The sequence below is a fragment of the Pseudonaja textilis genome, chromosome 2, assembly GCF_049901715.1.
Source record: "Pseudonaja textilis isolate UNSWEBS1 chromosome 2, rPseTex1.2, whole genome shotgun sequence".
NCBI classification, from domain to species: Eukaryota; Metazoa; Chordata; class Lepidosauria; order Squamata; family Elapidae; genus Pseudonaja; species Pseudonaja textilis.
Window position 1 is genome coordinate 4466175 of NC_141991.1, and position 15689 is coordinate 4481863.

At 42.8% G+C, this 15689-nt stretch overlaps 1 protein-coding gene across 2 annotated transcripts; it reads right to left on the bottom strand.

Moving 5' to 3' along the window:
• Positions 1-1254: 1254 nt before the first annotated feature.
• Positions 1255-14157, bottom strand: LOC113450389 (uncharacterized). Of its 2 annotated transcripts, XM_087927863.1 has the most exons (6): positions 13984-14157; positions 9295-9753; positions 7929-8028; positions 6960-7042; positions 6714-6840; positions 1255-4696 (listed from the first exon to the last, which is right to left on the bottom strand). In XM_087927863.1, the coding sequence occupies exons 2-6, from the start codon at positions 9676-9678 to the stop codon at positions 2967-2969; spliced, it is 2424 nt and encodes an 807-aa protein (XP_087783989.1). In that variant the 5' UTR covers positions 9679-9753; positions 13984-14157; the 3' UTR covers positions 1255-2966. The 2 variants fall into 2 exon arrangements, with proteins under 2 accessions (XP_087783989.1, XP_087783990.1); XM_087927864.1 differs by lacking the exon at positions 9295-9753.
• Between the last annotated feature and the right edge of the window lie 1532 nt (positions 14158-15689).

Sequence of the window (15689 nt, forward strand, 5' to 3'; positions counted from 1 at the left end):
AATGTATGTATGTTCAACAAGTGAACAAGAGGGCTGCAATCCTTTTCTGAAAGTGTTCTAAAGTTGTGTGCCACCAATGAATTATGTTGAGTTATGTATCTGTTTTCATCTTCTCTAGGGTTCTTGTGAAGGAGTCATCTCAGTGTGTTTTGTCTTAATGTCTTTGGTCTATAATTATTTTGTTGTCACAGTTTGACCATAAGGTATATCATTAAATCATTTAATAAAAGTGATCGGTATTATGTCTTTGTGTCTCATCCTTGAGCTCTTGAGGATGGATTATAAAATATGACAAATGAATAAAGTTAAGTTTTTATAAAAGAAATCAACTTTTTTTAATCCCAGTTCATCCTTTCTAATTATACAGTAGTTTCCTGCAAATTGGTTTTCTTAACCCGGTGTGGTGTGTATCTATTTAGGAAAATGAATTTTAAGAGGATAAATTAGAGACTAGGAAATAGATTTCTATACATTGTGAGAAATGCAGTTTACTAGCAATCTTTGACTTACAACCACAATTAAACCCCAAATTCCAGTTGTTAAGTTGGATATTTGTTAAGTGAGCTTTGTCCTATTGTATGGCTTTTCTTGCCAGAGTTGTTAAGTGAATCACTGGGGTTCTAACATGGTTGTTAAATGTATCTGGCTGTCAACTCATGAAATATTTCTATGGTCTATAGTTGCCAACAGAAAGGTAGGAGGGAGCAGTGCAGCTGCTTACAAACCGAAACTGCATTCCATAAATGTTTTCAAAGATAGTAACTAGGTGACCGAAGTTTCTGCCGCGCAAAACTCTAACTGGAGAGTATGATTGATGACTGTTGGCTATGGATGTGTCCCATTGGAGAATATGAATTACGATACACCCAGGGGGTGGGGGGAAAACCAGGGTCAAGCATGACAATGAATTATGTGTCTCAGAGTCGGCTACACCCAGGCAGTGCTGGCATGTTAACTCCCAATAAATCCTTTTGAAGTTTCGGAAGTTTGGCTCAAGACTCATGATTTAAATGGGGGTAACTGCCGGAGCCGTGACACTGGCTTCCACATTGCCTTTGCTTATCAGAATGTTGTGAAAGGGGATCACATGACCCTGGGACACAGCAAAGGTCCTAAATATGTGACAATTGCCAAGGGGGGCATCACACCTACCATAATAACCAAGACACCCATCATGTATGGTACCTCATTCTCCATGATAACTGAATTACCATATTACAATTCCCAGTCCCTTTAATAACATTGAACAAAGCCTGCCCACACCAGCACGTCCTTTTATCACAACTCCTGGCACTTGTCCAATCAAACACCATCATGATACACAATTCATGTGAAAGCAGCCTCTTGTTTTCACTCCCATCTTCTCGGCGATCTCCATTCTGTTAATGTTCTACACCCTGTACATTTAGGACTTACTATGGGGCGGGGTGGACTTACTCATGGCTTAATATATATTGTTGTGATTCGCTGGCAGCAGGTGCAGGTGACGGAGGTTTTGGAGAGTGAGGACTCAGATGAGGGGCCTGCGTGTGATGCAGGGATGGGGCCAGGACCATCAGGGAGTGGAGTGCTGCCTGTGGACATTGTGGAGGCTGACAGCAGTGATGAAGAGGTCACCGAGGAGCCTGTGCCCAGTGCCCGTGTGCGCAGGGCTGCTCGAAGAGCAGCTGCAGCAGCATGGGTGACTCGGGAGTAAGGCTGCAAGGTAATGGCCCCTCCCTTAAGAGATAAAAAGCCAGCGGAGAAACCGGAGTTCTTTGCAGGAAGCAAAGAAGTTTTTGCACTCAAGCCTTGCGGACGTTCAGGCTCTCTTACTTTGTGTTTGGAGACTTTTTGTGTTTGGAATATTTCTCGGCAATATTTATCTAGTGTTCTTGGCAGCCTTGCACAACCTTGGCAAGGCTCATTCTTATCAGAGACAATTATTTTGAAACAGCCTTTTAACTGGGAAGGAATGGAATTCGTAAAGAATCATTAAAAGGTTTTGCTGTTATCTCCGCCTGGAGATCCTTGGAACAAGTTGGGGTCAGAATATATATGTCATGGCCCTGTCGAGCCTGAGTCTGAAGAGGAGGACGCGACAGACCTAGGGCCAATGGGAGGAATGACCGGAGGAGCAAGACGAGGCAGTCCTTGGTCCTTCGGGCCTGGGAAAGGTCATCAGTGAGGGAGAGGGGGCACAGAACGACCAGGTGAGGGGGAAGGACAGGGCAGAAGCAGAGCAGTGGAGCTCTGGCCACAAGCAATTACCTCCCCCCCAATCCCTGAGCATGAAGAATGGAGAGGACGGGTCAACCCAAAGACTTGAGGAATGACATTTAAAGAGACGCTGTTGGGAGGAATGTTTGTCAGGAACATGTGTTGCTTCTTCCAGCCTCACGTGTGTTACCAATGTCTTGCTGTGGTTCGTCTTGTTTGCCTTGTTTGCCGCTGGAAACACTAGTGGGGTGACAGTTATGACACCACTTTTCTTATTCTGCAACTGGACTGGTCCTGAACAGGGCGAACTACTCAAAATTTGAATACTTGAGCAGGATTCTGTTTTAAGTTTTTCTTCAAGAAATTAAATCTTTCTGTATTTGCTACTTATCAAGTTTACAAGCATTTGGATGAGTGCATTCTTCTGTTATGGTTGCATTGTTTTTATAGTTTAAATAGTTTTGTTTTCTTGAGAATCTCACTGAATCGTTGAATTTGGCGCAGAGGTGGTATTCAGCAGGTTCTGACCCATTCTGGAGAACGGGTAGCGGAAATTTTGAGTAGTTCGGAGAACCAGCACATACCACTTCTGACTGGAGATTTTACATATCCTTCCTTTACTACGCCCACAGAACTGGTAATAAAAAGGTTTGAATCCCACCACTGGTTTGGCGGTGTACAAATTGAATTCAGGAGTCAAAGGAAGGACTTCACATAGTTCAGGCCAAGAACAGATGTAAGGATGGAACCAGGTAAAGCTCATATTTCTAAGAGCTCTCACCTGAGTGAATACTTTGATGGGATATAAGGGAATTGCTCTTCCTGAAGCCGTTCCTATGGTCCAAGGAATTATACGGTTTCTCCCCTGTGTGGATCAGTTTATGCGAACGAAGAGATCTCTTTTCACGGAAGTGCTTTCCACACTCCATACATTTATACGGTTTCTCCCCGGTGTGGATCAGTTTGTGGGAATGAAGAGATCTCTTTTCACGGAAGCTCTTTCCACACTCCGTGCATTTATAGGGTTTCTCCCCAGTGTGAATCCTCTCGTGGAGAATCAGGGAACTGTTTTGGCTGAAGCTCTTTCCACATGCCGCACATTTATATGGTTTCTCCCCTGTGTGGATCCTTTTGTGAGAAGTCAGGTGACTGATGTCGCTGAAGGTCTTCCCGCAGTCGGCGCATTTATACGGTTTCTCCCCTGTGTGGAGACTTCTGTGTGATGTCAGCTGACTGTTCCACATAAAACTGTCCCCGCACTCCGCACACTTGTATGGTTTTTCACCCGAGTGGCTCCTTTTATGGGAAATCAGATTCCCGCTTTGGCTAAAGCTCTTTCCACACTCCGTGCATTTATAGGGTTTCTCCCCTTGGTGAATCCTTTTGTGAGAAGTCAGGGATCCATTTTCCCGGAAGTTCTTACCGCATTCCAAGCATTTGTAGGGTTTCTCCCCTGTGTGGATGCTTCTATGGGAAGCAAGGGAACTGCTCTTTCGGAAGATTTTCCCACACTCCGTGCATTTGTACGGCTTCTCCCCCGTGTGGATCCTTTTGTGAGAAGCAAAGGCACTGCTACCTCGGAAGCTCTTCCCACACTCTGGGCATTCGTAGGGTTTCTCGCCGGAATGGCGCCTTTTATGGGAAGTGAGGCTGCTGCTAGTGCTGAAGCTTTTCCCGCACTCCGTGCATTCGTAGGGTTTCTCCCCCGTGTGGATCCTTTTATGGGAAGTCAGCTGACTGTGCCACCGGAAGCTCTTTCCACACTCCAGGCACCGATACGGCTTCTCGCCCGAATGGCTCCTGGTATGGGAAGTCAGGGAACTGTTCTTACTGAAGGTCTTTCCACACTCGACGCATTTAAAGGGTTTCTCCCCCGTGTGGATCCTTCTATGGTAAGTAAGTGAACTGTTCTTGCTGAAGCTCTTCCCGCACTCTGCGCATTTGAAGGGTTTCTCCCCCGTGTGGATCCTTCGGTGACAAGTAAGGTAACTGCGTTTTCTGAAGCTCTTCCCACACTCCATGCATTTATAGGGTTTCACTCCTGTGTGGGTTATTTGGTGGGAAATGAGGGAATTGTTGCTGCCGAAGCTTTCTCCGCATTCCCGGCACCTATATAATAGCTTTTCTTCCACATGGATGCTTCCACGGGTAGAGACAGTCCAATCTGAATATTTTTTTGCCTCCCCGCAGGGATATTTTTCTCCCATCAGGTGGCTCCTGTAAGGTTTGCTTACATCAAATCTGTCTTTGCACACTTTCAAGTTGCCCCCTGCACATTTTCTCTTCTTTTTTTCTCGATCCTTTTGCTCGGCGAGAAAGTCTTGAGCAGCGGCACATGGGAAAATGGATTTTTTGTCGATTCCCTTGGTGACTTGCTTCCTCTCCAAACCTTTTGATCCTGTTTTGTTGGCCAACTTCTTTTTATCTTCCTCTCCTTTGGGATGATGTGTGTGGAATTGCTGCATGTAGTTTCTTTCCTCTTGCCCGTGAGCTCTTTCTGCAGAGAAGAATGAAAATATAGCAAGGCTAAGGAAAGGTTATAAAAGGGGATTAAACCGGAATTGATCGTTTAGTATTTTTCAAGGCTGTTCCATGGACCAACATAAAATGACCACTAAGGACAACCAAATACACGCAAGTTCTTGTGTATAAAATTGCAAAGCAGGGACATGAATAATTTCTGTTTTTCAGTACAGTAGTAGAAAAGTTGTAAAAAATTGGAATCTCATATAAACATAGCTATGTGTGCTTGCCCAGTTCTTATCTCAAATGTAAAATACAGGTACTCCTCAACTTAAGACCATTTAGCAACTGTTTGAAGTTACGATGGACCCCCCAAAAGCTATTTATGACCTAGTTTCAAAGTTCTAATAGCCAGGTCCTCGCCTCAAGGTCATTTTGGGTGCTTGGTAACCAGTTCAGAGTTATGGCCATTTGTGGTGTCCCGCAGTCACATGATTGCAATATACATTTTTGCTGAAACACAATTTCCAGGTTGCCTCGGGAAGGGAAAGGCAAAAAGGAAGAGCCGCGGTGGCGCTTTGCAACGGCAGCAGCAGCACCGGAGGCTCAGGCTCAGCGGCTCCTGGTTTTGCCTTTCCCTTCCCAAGGCAACGCGGGACTGAAGCTGCGCAGAGCTGCGCCCATGGTAGCAACTCCTGACAGCCCCAGACGGACACCTGAGCGGAGCTTGGGCGGAGGGAAAGCAGTGGGCGTTCCCTGGGCGGCGACCTCAGCCCTGCCACCAATGAAGCGGCTGCCCAGCTCCGTGTTGTGTGTGCGATTTTATGGCGCGCAGCACGGGGTCTCTTTTGGCCAGCCCCAATTTTTTTTTCAGAGGGGAATTTTTTTTCAGAGGCAGGCCGTATTAAAATGACCAACGGGCTGGATGTGGCCCGTGGGCCATAGCTTGCCCACCCCTGCCTCAGAGTAAACAATGGCTTCACTAAATGACTGCTACATTTGGCTTAATGACTTTGTGATTTAACATCATGGTTGCAGAGATTAAAAATGAGTGGTGGGTTTTTTAAAGCTCCAATTCTGAGCTTCCATAGAGAAAATCTGCAGTTTCACGCAGAATCTCGAAGCTCTCAATTCATTTGGTGTGTGTATATGTGTATGTGTCATACAATGCACCTTTCAACTAAAAAAACCCCAGACCCAGTGGTCATAGGGAACCAAACCCATTATGAGGTGCAGCGAATCCTCGATTCGAGGTGGCACAGAAGACACCAATATTTAATCAAGTGGAAGACTACCGCTTATCAGAGGCATCTTGGATAAAGAGTAGGAACATCCAACCCGATCACCTTGTGACGAGGTTCCATGCAGAAAACCCAACCAAGCCTGGGGAGGGTTCGCAACCCTAAGTCCTATACCTGCAATAAATTTGTTTTATGTGTTGCACAAGTCACCTTCAAGAAGTGAGGGGAGCCGAATGTCAATTAAAAAAAAATATTTCTTTGGTCTTTTCAGTTTCCAGTGGAAAGAGAGTGGGGGAAAGCAGCGTATTCCTTAAATGCTTCAGATAATCGCTTTGGCAACCGAAGCTTCTAGCATGCAAAATTATTACTGGAGAGCATGATTGATGACTCTTGGCTATGGATGTGTCTCATTGGAGAATATACATCCAGGGGGTGGGGGGAAGACTAGGGTCCAGAGAGAAATGAATGATGTGTCAGAGTTGGCTGTAACCGGGAAATGCCAACATGTCAACTCCTAATAAATCAATCTTTTTTTCTCTGAAAGGTGCAGCTAGAGACTTATGATTTGAATGGGTGTGCCTGTTCGAGTCCTAACAGCACCCTCCTCTTGTGCGGTGGCAGCCAAAAAAGCCAACACAATCCTAAATTTCATTAACAGAGAGATTTAATTAAGATCAAGTGAGGTACTAATACTACTCTAGTTGTGTTCCAGAACATCAGTAGGCCCATAAGAGGGACATTGGCTCAATATAGATGATATCCAGAAATAATGAGTTGTGGGGACAAGGATATGGAGCAAAAGGTCCTTACCCAGAGAGGCGACATTCTTTGAATTCTCCAGCATGACCTCCCCATGGAGGACTTTCTGATCAGCATCCAGGTGGGACCATTCCTCATCAGAGAAATACACAGCCACCTCCTCGAAGGATACAAGATCCTGAACATTGAAATGAAATGTCCCCATTAAAAAAACCAGGCCAACGAAAGAGGCTCAATCCCAGGAACAGGAGGCTTTCAAAGGCTCCCCTACAACCTGTCTGCTCTTTCTCCTCCTACCTGACTTGGAGGTTCACCCGCTCTTTCAAAGACGGTAGACAAAGGAGCAGATCCTACAAACACCATGGACGTCATCTCACTGTCTGTAAGGGAGACAAAAGCAATGGAGACTTCAGACAACATTGTTAATAAAATATGGGGAAGATTGTCAGGGTTCCAAGGAACATACCCATAGCAAACAAAACTCCGAGGCAGGCAATTTCCTCAAAGAATAGATGTCAACTCATAAAATATGTCTATGGTCTTTTTAGAGTTGCCAACAGAAAGGGAGGGAGGAGCAGTGAAGGCAGATTGCAAAACCAAAACTGCATTCCATAAATGTTTTCATAGTTTCCAGGCGACCGAAGTTTCAGCTGCGCAAAATTCTAACTGGAGAGTATGATTGATGACTCTTGGCTACGGATGTGTCCCATTGGAGAATATCACTTATGATACACCCAGCGGTGGGGGGAAACCAGGGTCAAGGGTGACAACGAATAATGTGCCTCGGAGTCAGCTACACCCAGGCAGTGCCGCCATGTTTATTCCTAATAAATCTTAAGTTTTGGAAGTTCGGCTAGAGATTCATGATTTAAATGAGGGTATCTACTGGAGCCCTGACAATAGGTTTATTGTATATGTCATGGCACAAGCTGGTTGAAAACCGACTCTGACTATTCCCGTAATTTAATTAAAAGTAAACGCTTGTCACTTTCTCAAACAATTAGTCACATGGTCCAATCAGGATACTGTCCAGTTGCCAGATGACTCCAACCCCCTCCTTCAGGAATGTCCTTGGTTCCCAAGAGAAATCATTTTGTTTTGACTACAACACTCCAGCTATTTCCCCACTCCCTATCCCTCTTCTCCAGTGTGTCAGCACTGAAGTCTCAAAATGGCCTCAGTCAGGCCAGCTTCAGGGTTGACAGAGAGATTGCACCAAAGAGTCCACAAAGAATGAAAGATGGAGCTTTGAAGAACTTTCCTCACCTATTGAAGTGTTACAGCGCCGATCTTCCCTGGAGATGCCCCCGAGCTCCCTTTCTTCCTCTGGATTTTCCATGACGGCCTCCAAGAAGCTTCCCTGGCCCTGTTGTATCCCAGGACACAAAGAATGGAAAATAATGAAACAGCACACAAAATGAACCGGATTTTCTCATTTTGCTCTGTCCTCAGCTTTGTAACTTAATCTCTCGGTATTCATCAATGAAGATGAAGGAAAGAATTATCCCAAAATATTTCTGGAAGGAGATACATTGCCCAAAGAGTTAAACATCTATTACTTTCATTCAGAATCATGAGGTATAGTCCTATGAGAAGCCACTTAGAACTAAGGAGAAATTTCCTGAGAGTTAGAACAATTAACCAGTGGAACAACTTGCCTCCAGAAGTTGTGAATTCTCCAACACTGAAAGTTTTAAAGAAGAGATTGGACAACCATTTGTCTGAAAGGATTTCCTGCAGGGGTTGGACTTGAAAATCTCCAAGGTTCTTTCCACCTCCGCTATTCTATTCTATTCTATTCTATTCTATTCTATTCTATTCTATTCTATTCTATTCTATTCTATTCTATTTTATTCTATTCTATTCTAATTTTCTATTCTACCCTACTCTATCCTATTGTCCATTCTATTCTCTATTTATTCTCTATTCTACTCTATTCTATTTATTCTACTCTCCACTCTATTCTATTCTCTATTCTATTCTATTTATTCTCTACTCTACTCTATTCTCTACTCTATTCTACTCTATTCTATTCTTGACTCCACTCTATTCCATTCTCTATTTATTCTTTACTCTATTCTATATTCTATTCTATTCTACTCTACTCTACTCTATTCTGTTCTATTCTATTCTCTACTCCACTCTATTCTATTCTCTATTCTTCTCTATTCTCTACGGTATTTATTCTCTATTCTACTCTATTTGATTTATTTGACTCTCCACTCTATTCTGTTCTCTATTCTACTCTATTCTCTACATTATTTATTCTCTATTCTACTCTATTTGATTTATTCTATTCTCCACTCTATTCTATTCTCTATTCTACTCTATTCTCTACGGTATTTATTCTCTATTCTACTCTATTTGATTTATTCTACTCTCCACTCTATTCTATTCTCTATTCTAGTTTATTCTCTACGGTATTTATTCTCTATTCTACTCTATTTGATTTATTCTACTCTCCATTCTATTCTATTCTCTATTCTACTCTATTCTCTACAGTATTTATTCTCTATTCTACTCTATTTGATTTATTCTACTCTCCACTCTATTCTCTTCTCTATTCTACTCTATTCTATTCTACTTTGTGAACTGAACATCTCTGAAAGCTGAAAAGATGAAGTCCTCTCACCTGTGCTCCTTCCTGCTTCTCCTCCTCTGCCCGGCTTAACAGGAAGCCTTCTGCCAGGGCCACCGCTTGGGAGCTGGTCTCTGCTCCACACTCCCGGACCCAGCCCTCCATCTGCAGAGGCAGAAGGGCCAGGAATTGCTCCAGGATCACTAGGTCCAACATCTGAGCCTTTGTGCGTCTTTCTGGCTGCAGCCACTGACGGCAAAGATGGTGGAGGTGGCTGCAAATCTCTCGGGGACCCTTCGACTCTTGGTACTGGATGCTCCTGAACTGCCAACACTGGACTTCTGAATGGATGCTTTCCTTCTCCAGGATCTTCTGTCCGATTGTGGCTTGGGTCTCCCCAACCTTTTCACTTTGATCTTCTGGGTGTTGTCCCTCCATTTCCCCCCCTGTATCACAGATCCAAATACGGATAACAGATCTCTTGGTTCTCCAAAGACTTCCCCTCCATACGACCTGGATTATATAAAGAGAAGGTCCACAAGATGCTTCAGATGCTACACCTGAGTACAACACGAAAGTCATTTCTAGAACGTTCCCACACAGGTTGAAGCTTTGACTCTTTAAAGACCCAGGCAGGTAATATTATCAGAAATATTATGAGGAAAGAAAAGATAATGTGGAGTCAGTCAGGTAGGATTACAGGTAGTCCTTGAAGCAATGGGTGGAAACTAATCAAGGAGAGAAGCAACCTAGAACTAAGAAGAATCTTCCTAAACTTGCCTCCAGAAGTTGTGAATGCTCCAACACTGGAAGTTTTTAAGAAGAGATTGGATAACCATTTGTCTGAACCCTATCTCAGCAAGGGGTTGGACTAGAAGACTTCCAAAATCCCTTCCAATTCTCTTATTCTATTCCTGTTCCTGTTCCTATCCCATCCCATATCCTATCCTATCCTATCCTATTAATTTATTGACCATCAGATAACAGATAATCAGAGTTGGAAGGGACCTTATAGGCCATCTAGTCCAATCCCCCACCCAAGCAGGAGACCCTACACCATTTCTGACAGATGGCAGTCCAATTTCTTCTTGAAAGTTTCAACTGATGACGCTCCCACAACTTCCGAGGGCAACTTCTGTACCATGGTTGATTGTTCTCACTGTCAGAAAGTTTCTCCTTATCTCCAGGTTAAATCTCTCCTTGTTCAGTTTCCATCCATTATTCCTTGTCTTGGCCTACAGGTGCTTTAGAAAACAGCTTGAATCCTTCCTCTGTGTGGCAGCCCCTCAAATATTGGAAGACTGCTATCATGTCTCCCCTGGTCCTTCTGTTCACTAGACTAGCCATGCCCAGCTCCGGCAACCTTTCATTGTATGTTTTAGCCTCCAGTCCCCTAATCATCCTGGATGTTCTTCTCTGCACTTTTTCTAGAGTCTCAACATCTTTTTTATAATGTGGTGACCAAAACTGGATGTAATACTTTAGGTGTGGCCTTACTAAGGTTTTATAGACTGGTATTAGTACCTCACTTGATTTCAATTGTATCCCTCTGTTAATGCAACTTAGGATTCCATTGGCTTTTTTGGCTGCTGCTGCACACTGCTGGCTCCTATTTAGCTGGTTGTCCACTAAGACTCCGAGATCCCTCTCACAGTTACTGCTATTATGCCTGGTTTCACCCAGTCTATAAGTGTATTTTTGGTTTTTCTTGCCTTAGGGTAAGACTTTACTTTTCTCTACATTGAATTTTATTTTGTTAAGATACAGCCCAGTGTTCTAGTCTGTCAAGAGCCATCTGGATCTTGAGCCAATATTCTTGGGTGTTAGCTATTCCTGCCAGATTAGTATCATCTGCAAATTTGGTAAATACCCCTTCTATTCCCTCATCTAAGTTGTTAATGAAGATATTGAAGAGTACTGGGCCTCAGATGGAACCTTGTGGCACCTCACTGCTTACTTCCCTCCATGTAGACTTAGACCCATTAAGGACTACTCCTTGAGTACGGTTTGCCAGCCAGTTGCGAGTCCTCTAGTGGTGGTGCTATCTATTCCACTTTTTTCTAGCTTACTAAGAAGTAGGTTGTGGTCTACTTTGTCGAATGCCTTGCTGAAATCTAAATATATTATGTCCACAGTATTTCTCTGATCTACTAATTTAGTCACTGTGTTGAAGAATGAAATAAGATTGGTTTGGCATTTAAAGTTACACCACCATTAAAAAAATGTGACACAATTGTTTTTCACATTTACAATCATTGCAGCATCTCGAGGGTCACTTTATCGAAATTCAGATGTTTGACAACTGGTGTGTATTTTTGATGGTTACCATGTCCTAAGGTCATATGATCATATTTTTTGAACCTTTTGACAAGCAAGGTCAATGAGGAAGCTGGATTCCTTTAATAACTGTGTTGCTAACTTAACAACTGCAGTGATTCAACTTAACATCTGTGGCAAGAAAGGCTGAAATGTGGGACAACACTCGCTTAACAACTATCTTGGACACCTAACATAAAAAATGTCATCAAAAAAGCACAACAAAGAATGTTCTTTCTGTGCCAACTCAGAAAGCACAAACTGCCCAAGGAGCTGCTGATCCAGTTCTACAGGGGAATGATTGAGTCTGTCATCTGCACCTCTATAACTGTCTGGTTTGGTTCTGCAACCCAACAGGACAGACACAGACTTCAGAGGGTAATTAGGACTGCAGAAAAAACAATTACTACCAACCTGCCTTCCATGGAGGACCTGCATCCTGCACGGATCAAAAAGAGGGCTGTGAAAATATTTACAGACCCCTCACATCCCGGACATAAACTGTTTCAACTCCTTCCCTCAAAATGACGCTATAGAGCACTGCACACCAGAACAACTGGACACAAGAACAGTTTTTACCCGAATGCCACCCCTCTGCTAAACAAATAATTCCCTCAGCACTGTCCAACTATTTACAAAGTCTGCACTACTATTACTGTTAATCTTCTCATCACTCCTTATCACCCATCCCCTCCCACTTGTGACTGTATGATTGTAACTTTGTCGCTTGTATCCTTACTATATATATTGACTGTTTCCTAGTATGATTTGATTGCTTATTGTACCCTATGACTATCATTAAGTGTCGTACTTGATGATTCTTGACTCTTGATGAATGTATCTTTTCTTTTATGTACATTGAGAGCATTTGCACGAAGGCAAATTCCTTGTGTGTCCAATCAAACTTGATCAAGAAAGAATTCTATTCTATTCTATTCTATTCTATTCTATTCTATTCTATTCTATTCTATTCTATTCTATTCTATTCTATTCTATTCTATCATCTATCTGTCTGTCTATCTATCTATCTATCTATCTATCTATCTATCTATCTATCTATCTATCTCTGATTTGATTGCTTATTGTACCCTATGACTATTATTAAGTGTTGTGCCTGATGATTCTTGACTTGACGAATGTATCTTTTTTAATGTACACTGAGAGCATTTGCACCAAGACAAATTTCTTGTGTGTCCAATCAAACTTGATCAAGAAAGAATTCTATTCTATTCTATTCTATTCTATTCTATTCTATTCTATTCTATTCTATTCTATTCTATTCTATTCTATTATCTATCTATCTATCTATCTATCTATCTATCTATCTATCTATCTATCTATCTCTGATTTGATTGCTTATTGTACCCTATGACTATTATTAAGTGTCATACCTGATGATTCTTGACTCTTGACACATGTATCTTTTCTTTTATGTACATTGAGAGCATTTGCCCCAAGACAAATTCCTTGTGTGTCCAATCAAACTTGATCAAGAAAGAATTCTATTCTATTCTATTCTATTCTATTCTATTCTATTCCATTCCATTCCATTCCATTCCATTCTATTCTATCATCTATCTATCTATCTATCTATCTATCTATCTATCTATCTATCATCTATCATCTATCTCTGATTTGATTGCTTATTGTACCCTATGACTATTATTAAGTGTTGTACCTGATGATTCTTGACTCTTGATGAATGTATCTTTTCTTTTATGTACATTGAGAGCATTTACACCAAGACAAATTCCTTGTGTGTCCAATCAAACTTGATCAAGAAAGAATTCTATTCTATTCTATTCTATTCTATTCTATTCTATTCTATTCTATTCTATTCTATTCTATTCTATTCATCTATCTATCTATCTATCTATCTATCTATCTATCTATCTATCTATCTATCTCTGATTTGATTGCTTATTGTACCCTATGATTATTATTAAGTGTTGTGCCTGATGATTCTTGACTCTTGATGAATGTATCTTTTGTTAATGTACACTGAGAGCATTTGCACCAAGACAAATTCCTTGTGTGTCCATTCATACTTGGCCAATAAAGAATTCCGTTCCATTCCATTCCACTCCACTCCACTCCACTCTATCTATATGCTGCAGCCCAAAGACCATCCCCATTCTGACATTTTCCAGGTTGAGCCTTGCCATGTGAACCCCTCCCTCTCCGTGGCCTTTTTCTCGGAAAATGGGGAAGGGGTGTGTGTATGAAAGGATTTGCCTTTCTTTGCATCCTCATCTCCAGAGATCTGGATTTCTTCCTGGTGTGTGTGTGTGTGTGCGTGTGTATGAGAAAAGCTACTGGGATCTTTCTTCTCTTTCCCCCCTCCCAAGGTTCAGCAGATGGAACCTGGATGAAGAATTTGCACGTCTCCATCTCCTCCCCACCAAGCCGAGTTCCCACGACACTCACCCAGAGAGTCACTTCTGTTGGTCCATCTCCGCTTCCAATCCAGCCTCTTTGCCTTCTGGCCAAGGTGAGAGAGAAAAGAGAGAGCAGATTCCTAGAGAGGCCAGACTCTTCCTGATGTCACTCACTTCCTGCCTTGCTCTGACACATCTCAGGGTGCAGAAGAGAGACCCTCGCCTGGGAATTAAAAAAAAAAGGATCTGCACAAGCTCAGTTTGTTCTCTGCAAAAAAAATCCCTGGTGTTTGCAGAAGGAGCCCCCTGGTGGGCTCTCTGGGCAATGCAAAGGACCTCTTGCAATAGGGGAGTGGATTTGGGTGGGGCGCGGGGGCAGATTACAGGTTGACAGAGTTGGAAGGGACCTTGTAGGTCATCTAGTCCAACCCCCCTCCCCACCCAAGCAGGAGACCCTACACCATTTCTGACAAGAGGGCAGTCCAGTCTCTTCTTGAAAGCCTCCAGGGATGAAGCTTGCACAACTTCTGAAGGCAACTTCCGTTCCATCGGTGGATTGTTCTCCTTCCCCCTCTCTCTTGTCTTGTCTTCTCTTATCCTCTTTTCTTCTTTCTTCTCTTCTCCTGCCCTCTCCTCTCTTCCCCTCCTTCCCCGCCCCTCCCCTCTCTCGTCTTGTCTTCTCTTATCCTCTCTCCTCTTTCTCCTCCTCTCTTCTTGTTCAAAGGGTTGGCTGTGTCACAACTTTTTTATTTATTTTATTTTGATTTGTCAATCGCTTACGAGATAATAGGTATAAGTATATGCATAGTTATGAATACATGAAAAGGGTACATATAAGAAGAAAAAAAGAAACAATAGGACAGGGACGGTAGGCACGTTGTTGCGCTTATGCACGCCCCCTACAGGCCTCTTAGGAAAGGGGTGAGGTCAATAGTAGACAGCCTAAGGTTAAAGTTTTTGGGGTTTGGGGAAGAAACCACAGAGCCAGGTAGAGGATTCCAGACATTGACCCCTCTGTTGCTGAAGTCGTATTTCCTGCAATCAAGTTTGGTGCGGTTAACCTTGAGTTTGTATCTATTGTGTGCTCTTGTGTTGTTATGGTTGAAGCTGAAGTATTCATTGAAAGGTAGGACATTGCAACGTACAATTTTATATACCATACTTAAATCAGACCGAAGACGGCGTAATTCAAGGTTTTCTAGATCTAGAATTTCAAGTCTGGTGGCATCAGGTCTTCTACAACGAGTAGAGGAGCGGAGAACTCTTCTTGTGAAATATTTCTGGACTTTCTCCACTGTGCTAATATGAGATACGTAATGCAGGTTCCAGACTGATGAGCTGTATTCGAGTATTGGTCTAGCAAATGTTTTGTATGCTCTAGTTAGTAGTGTGATATCACCAGAGAAAAAGCTAGGTAGGATTAGGTTAACAACTCTTAATGCCTTTTGGGCTATGTAGTTACAGTACATTAGATCATTGAGTATTCCAAATATTCTCTTCCTCTCATCTTCTTCCTCTGCCTCCCTCCCCTCTCCTGGGGGGAGAATGCCCCCCCCCCAACAGTCCATGCAATTATTTTGGGTTGTCATACTTCGTACGAAGACCAAAATCCTTTTTATTCTCCATCTCACCGTGCACTTTCCACCCGTTCCCCCATCATCCTCAGCAACCCGCCCCCATTGCAAGAGGACCTTTGCATTGCCTAGAGAAGCCACCAGGGGGCTCCCTCTCTGCCAACGTGAAGATGGGACCTTC

Bases quoted from the DNA above. Each gene is read 5' to 3' on its own strand.
- LOC113450389 (XM_087927863.1), bottom strand. From the start codon at position 9,678: ATGGAGGGACAACACCCAGAAGATCAAAGTGAAAAGGTTGGGGAGACC. The intron at 8,029-9,294 runs GTGAGAGGACTT...GGGATACAACAG, and splicing joins AGAAGCAGGAAGGAGCACAG to GGCCAGGGAAGCTTCTTGGA. The intron at 7,043-7,928 runs GTGAGGAAAGTT...TCTCCCTTACAG, and splicing joins GCGCTGTAACACTTCAATAG to ACAGTGAGATGACGTCCATG.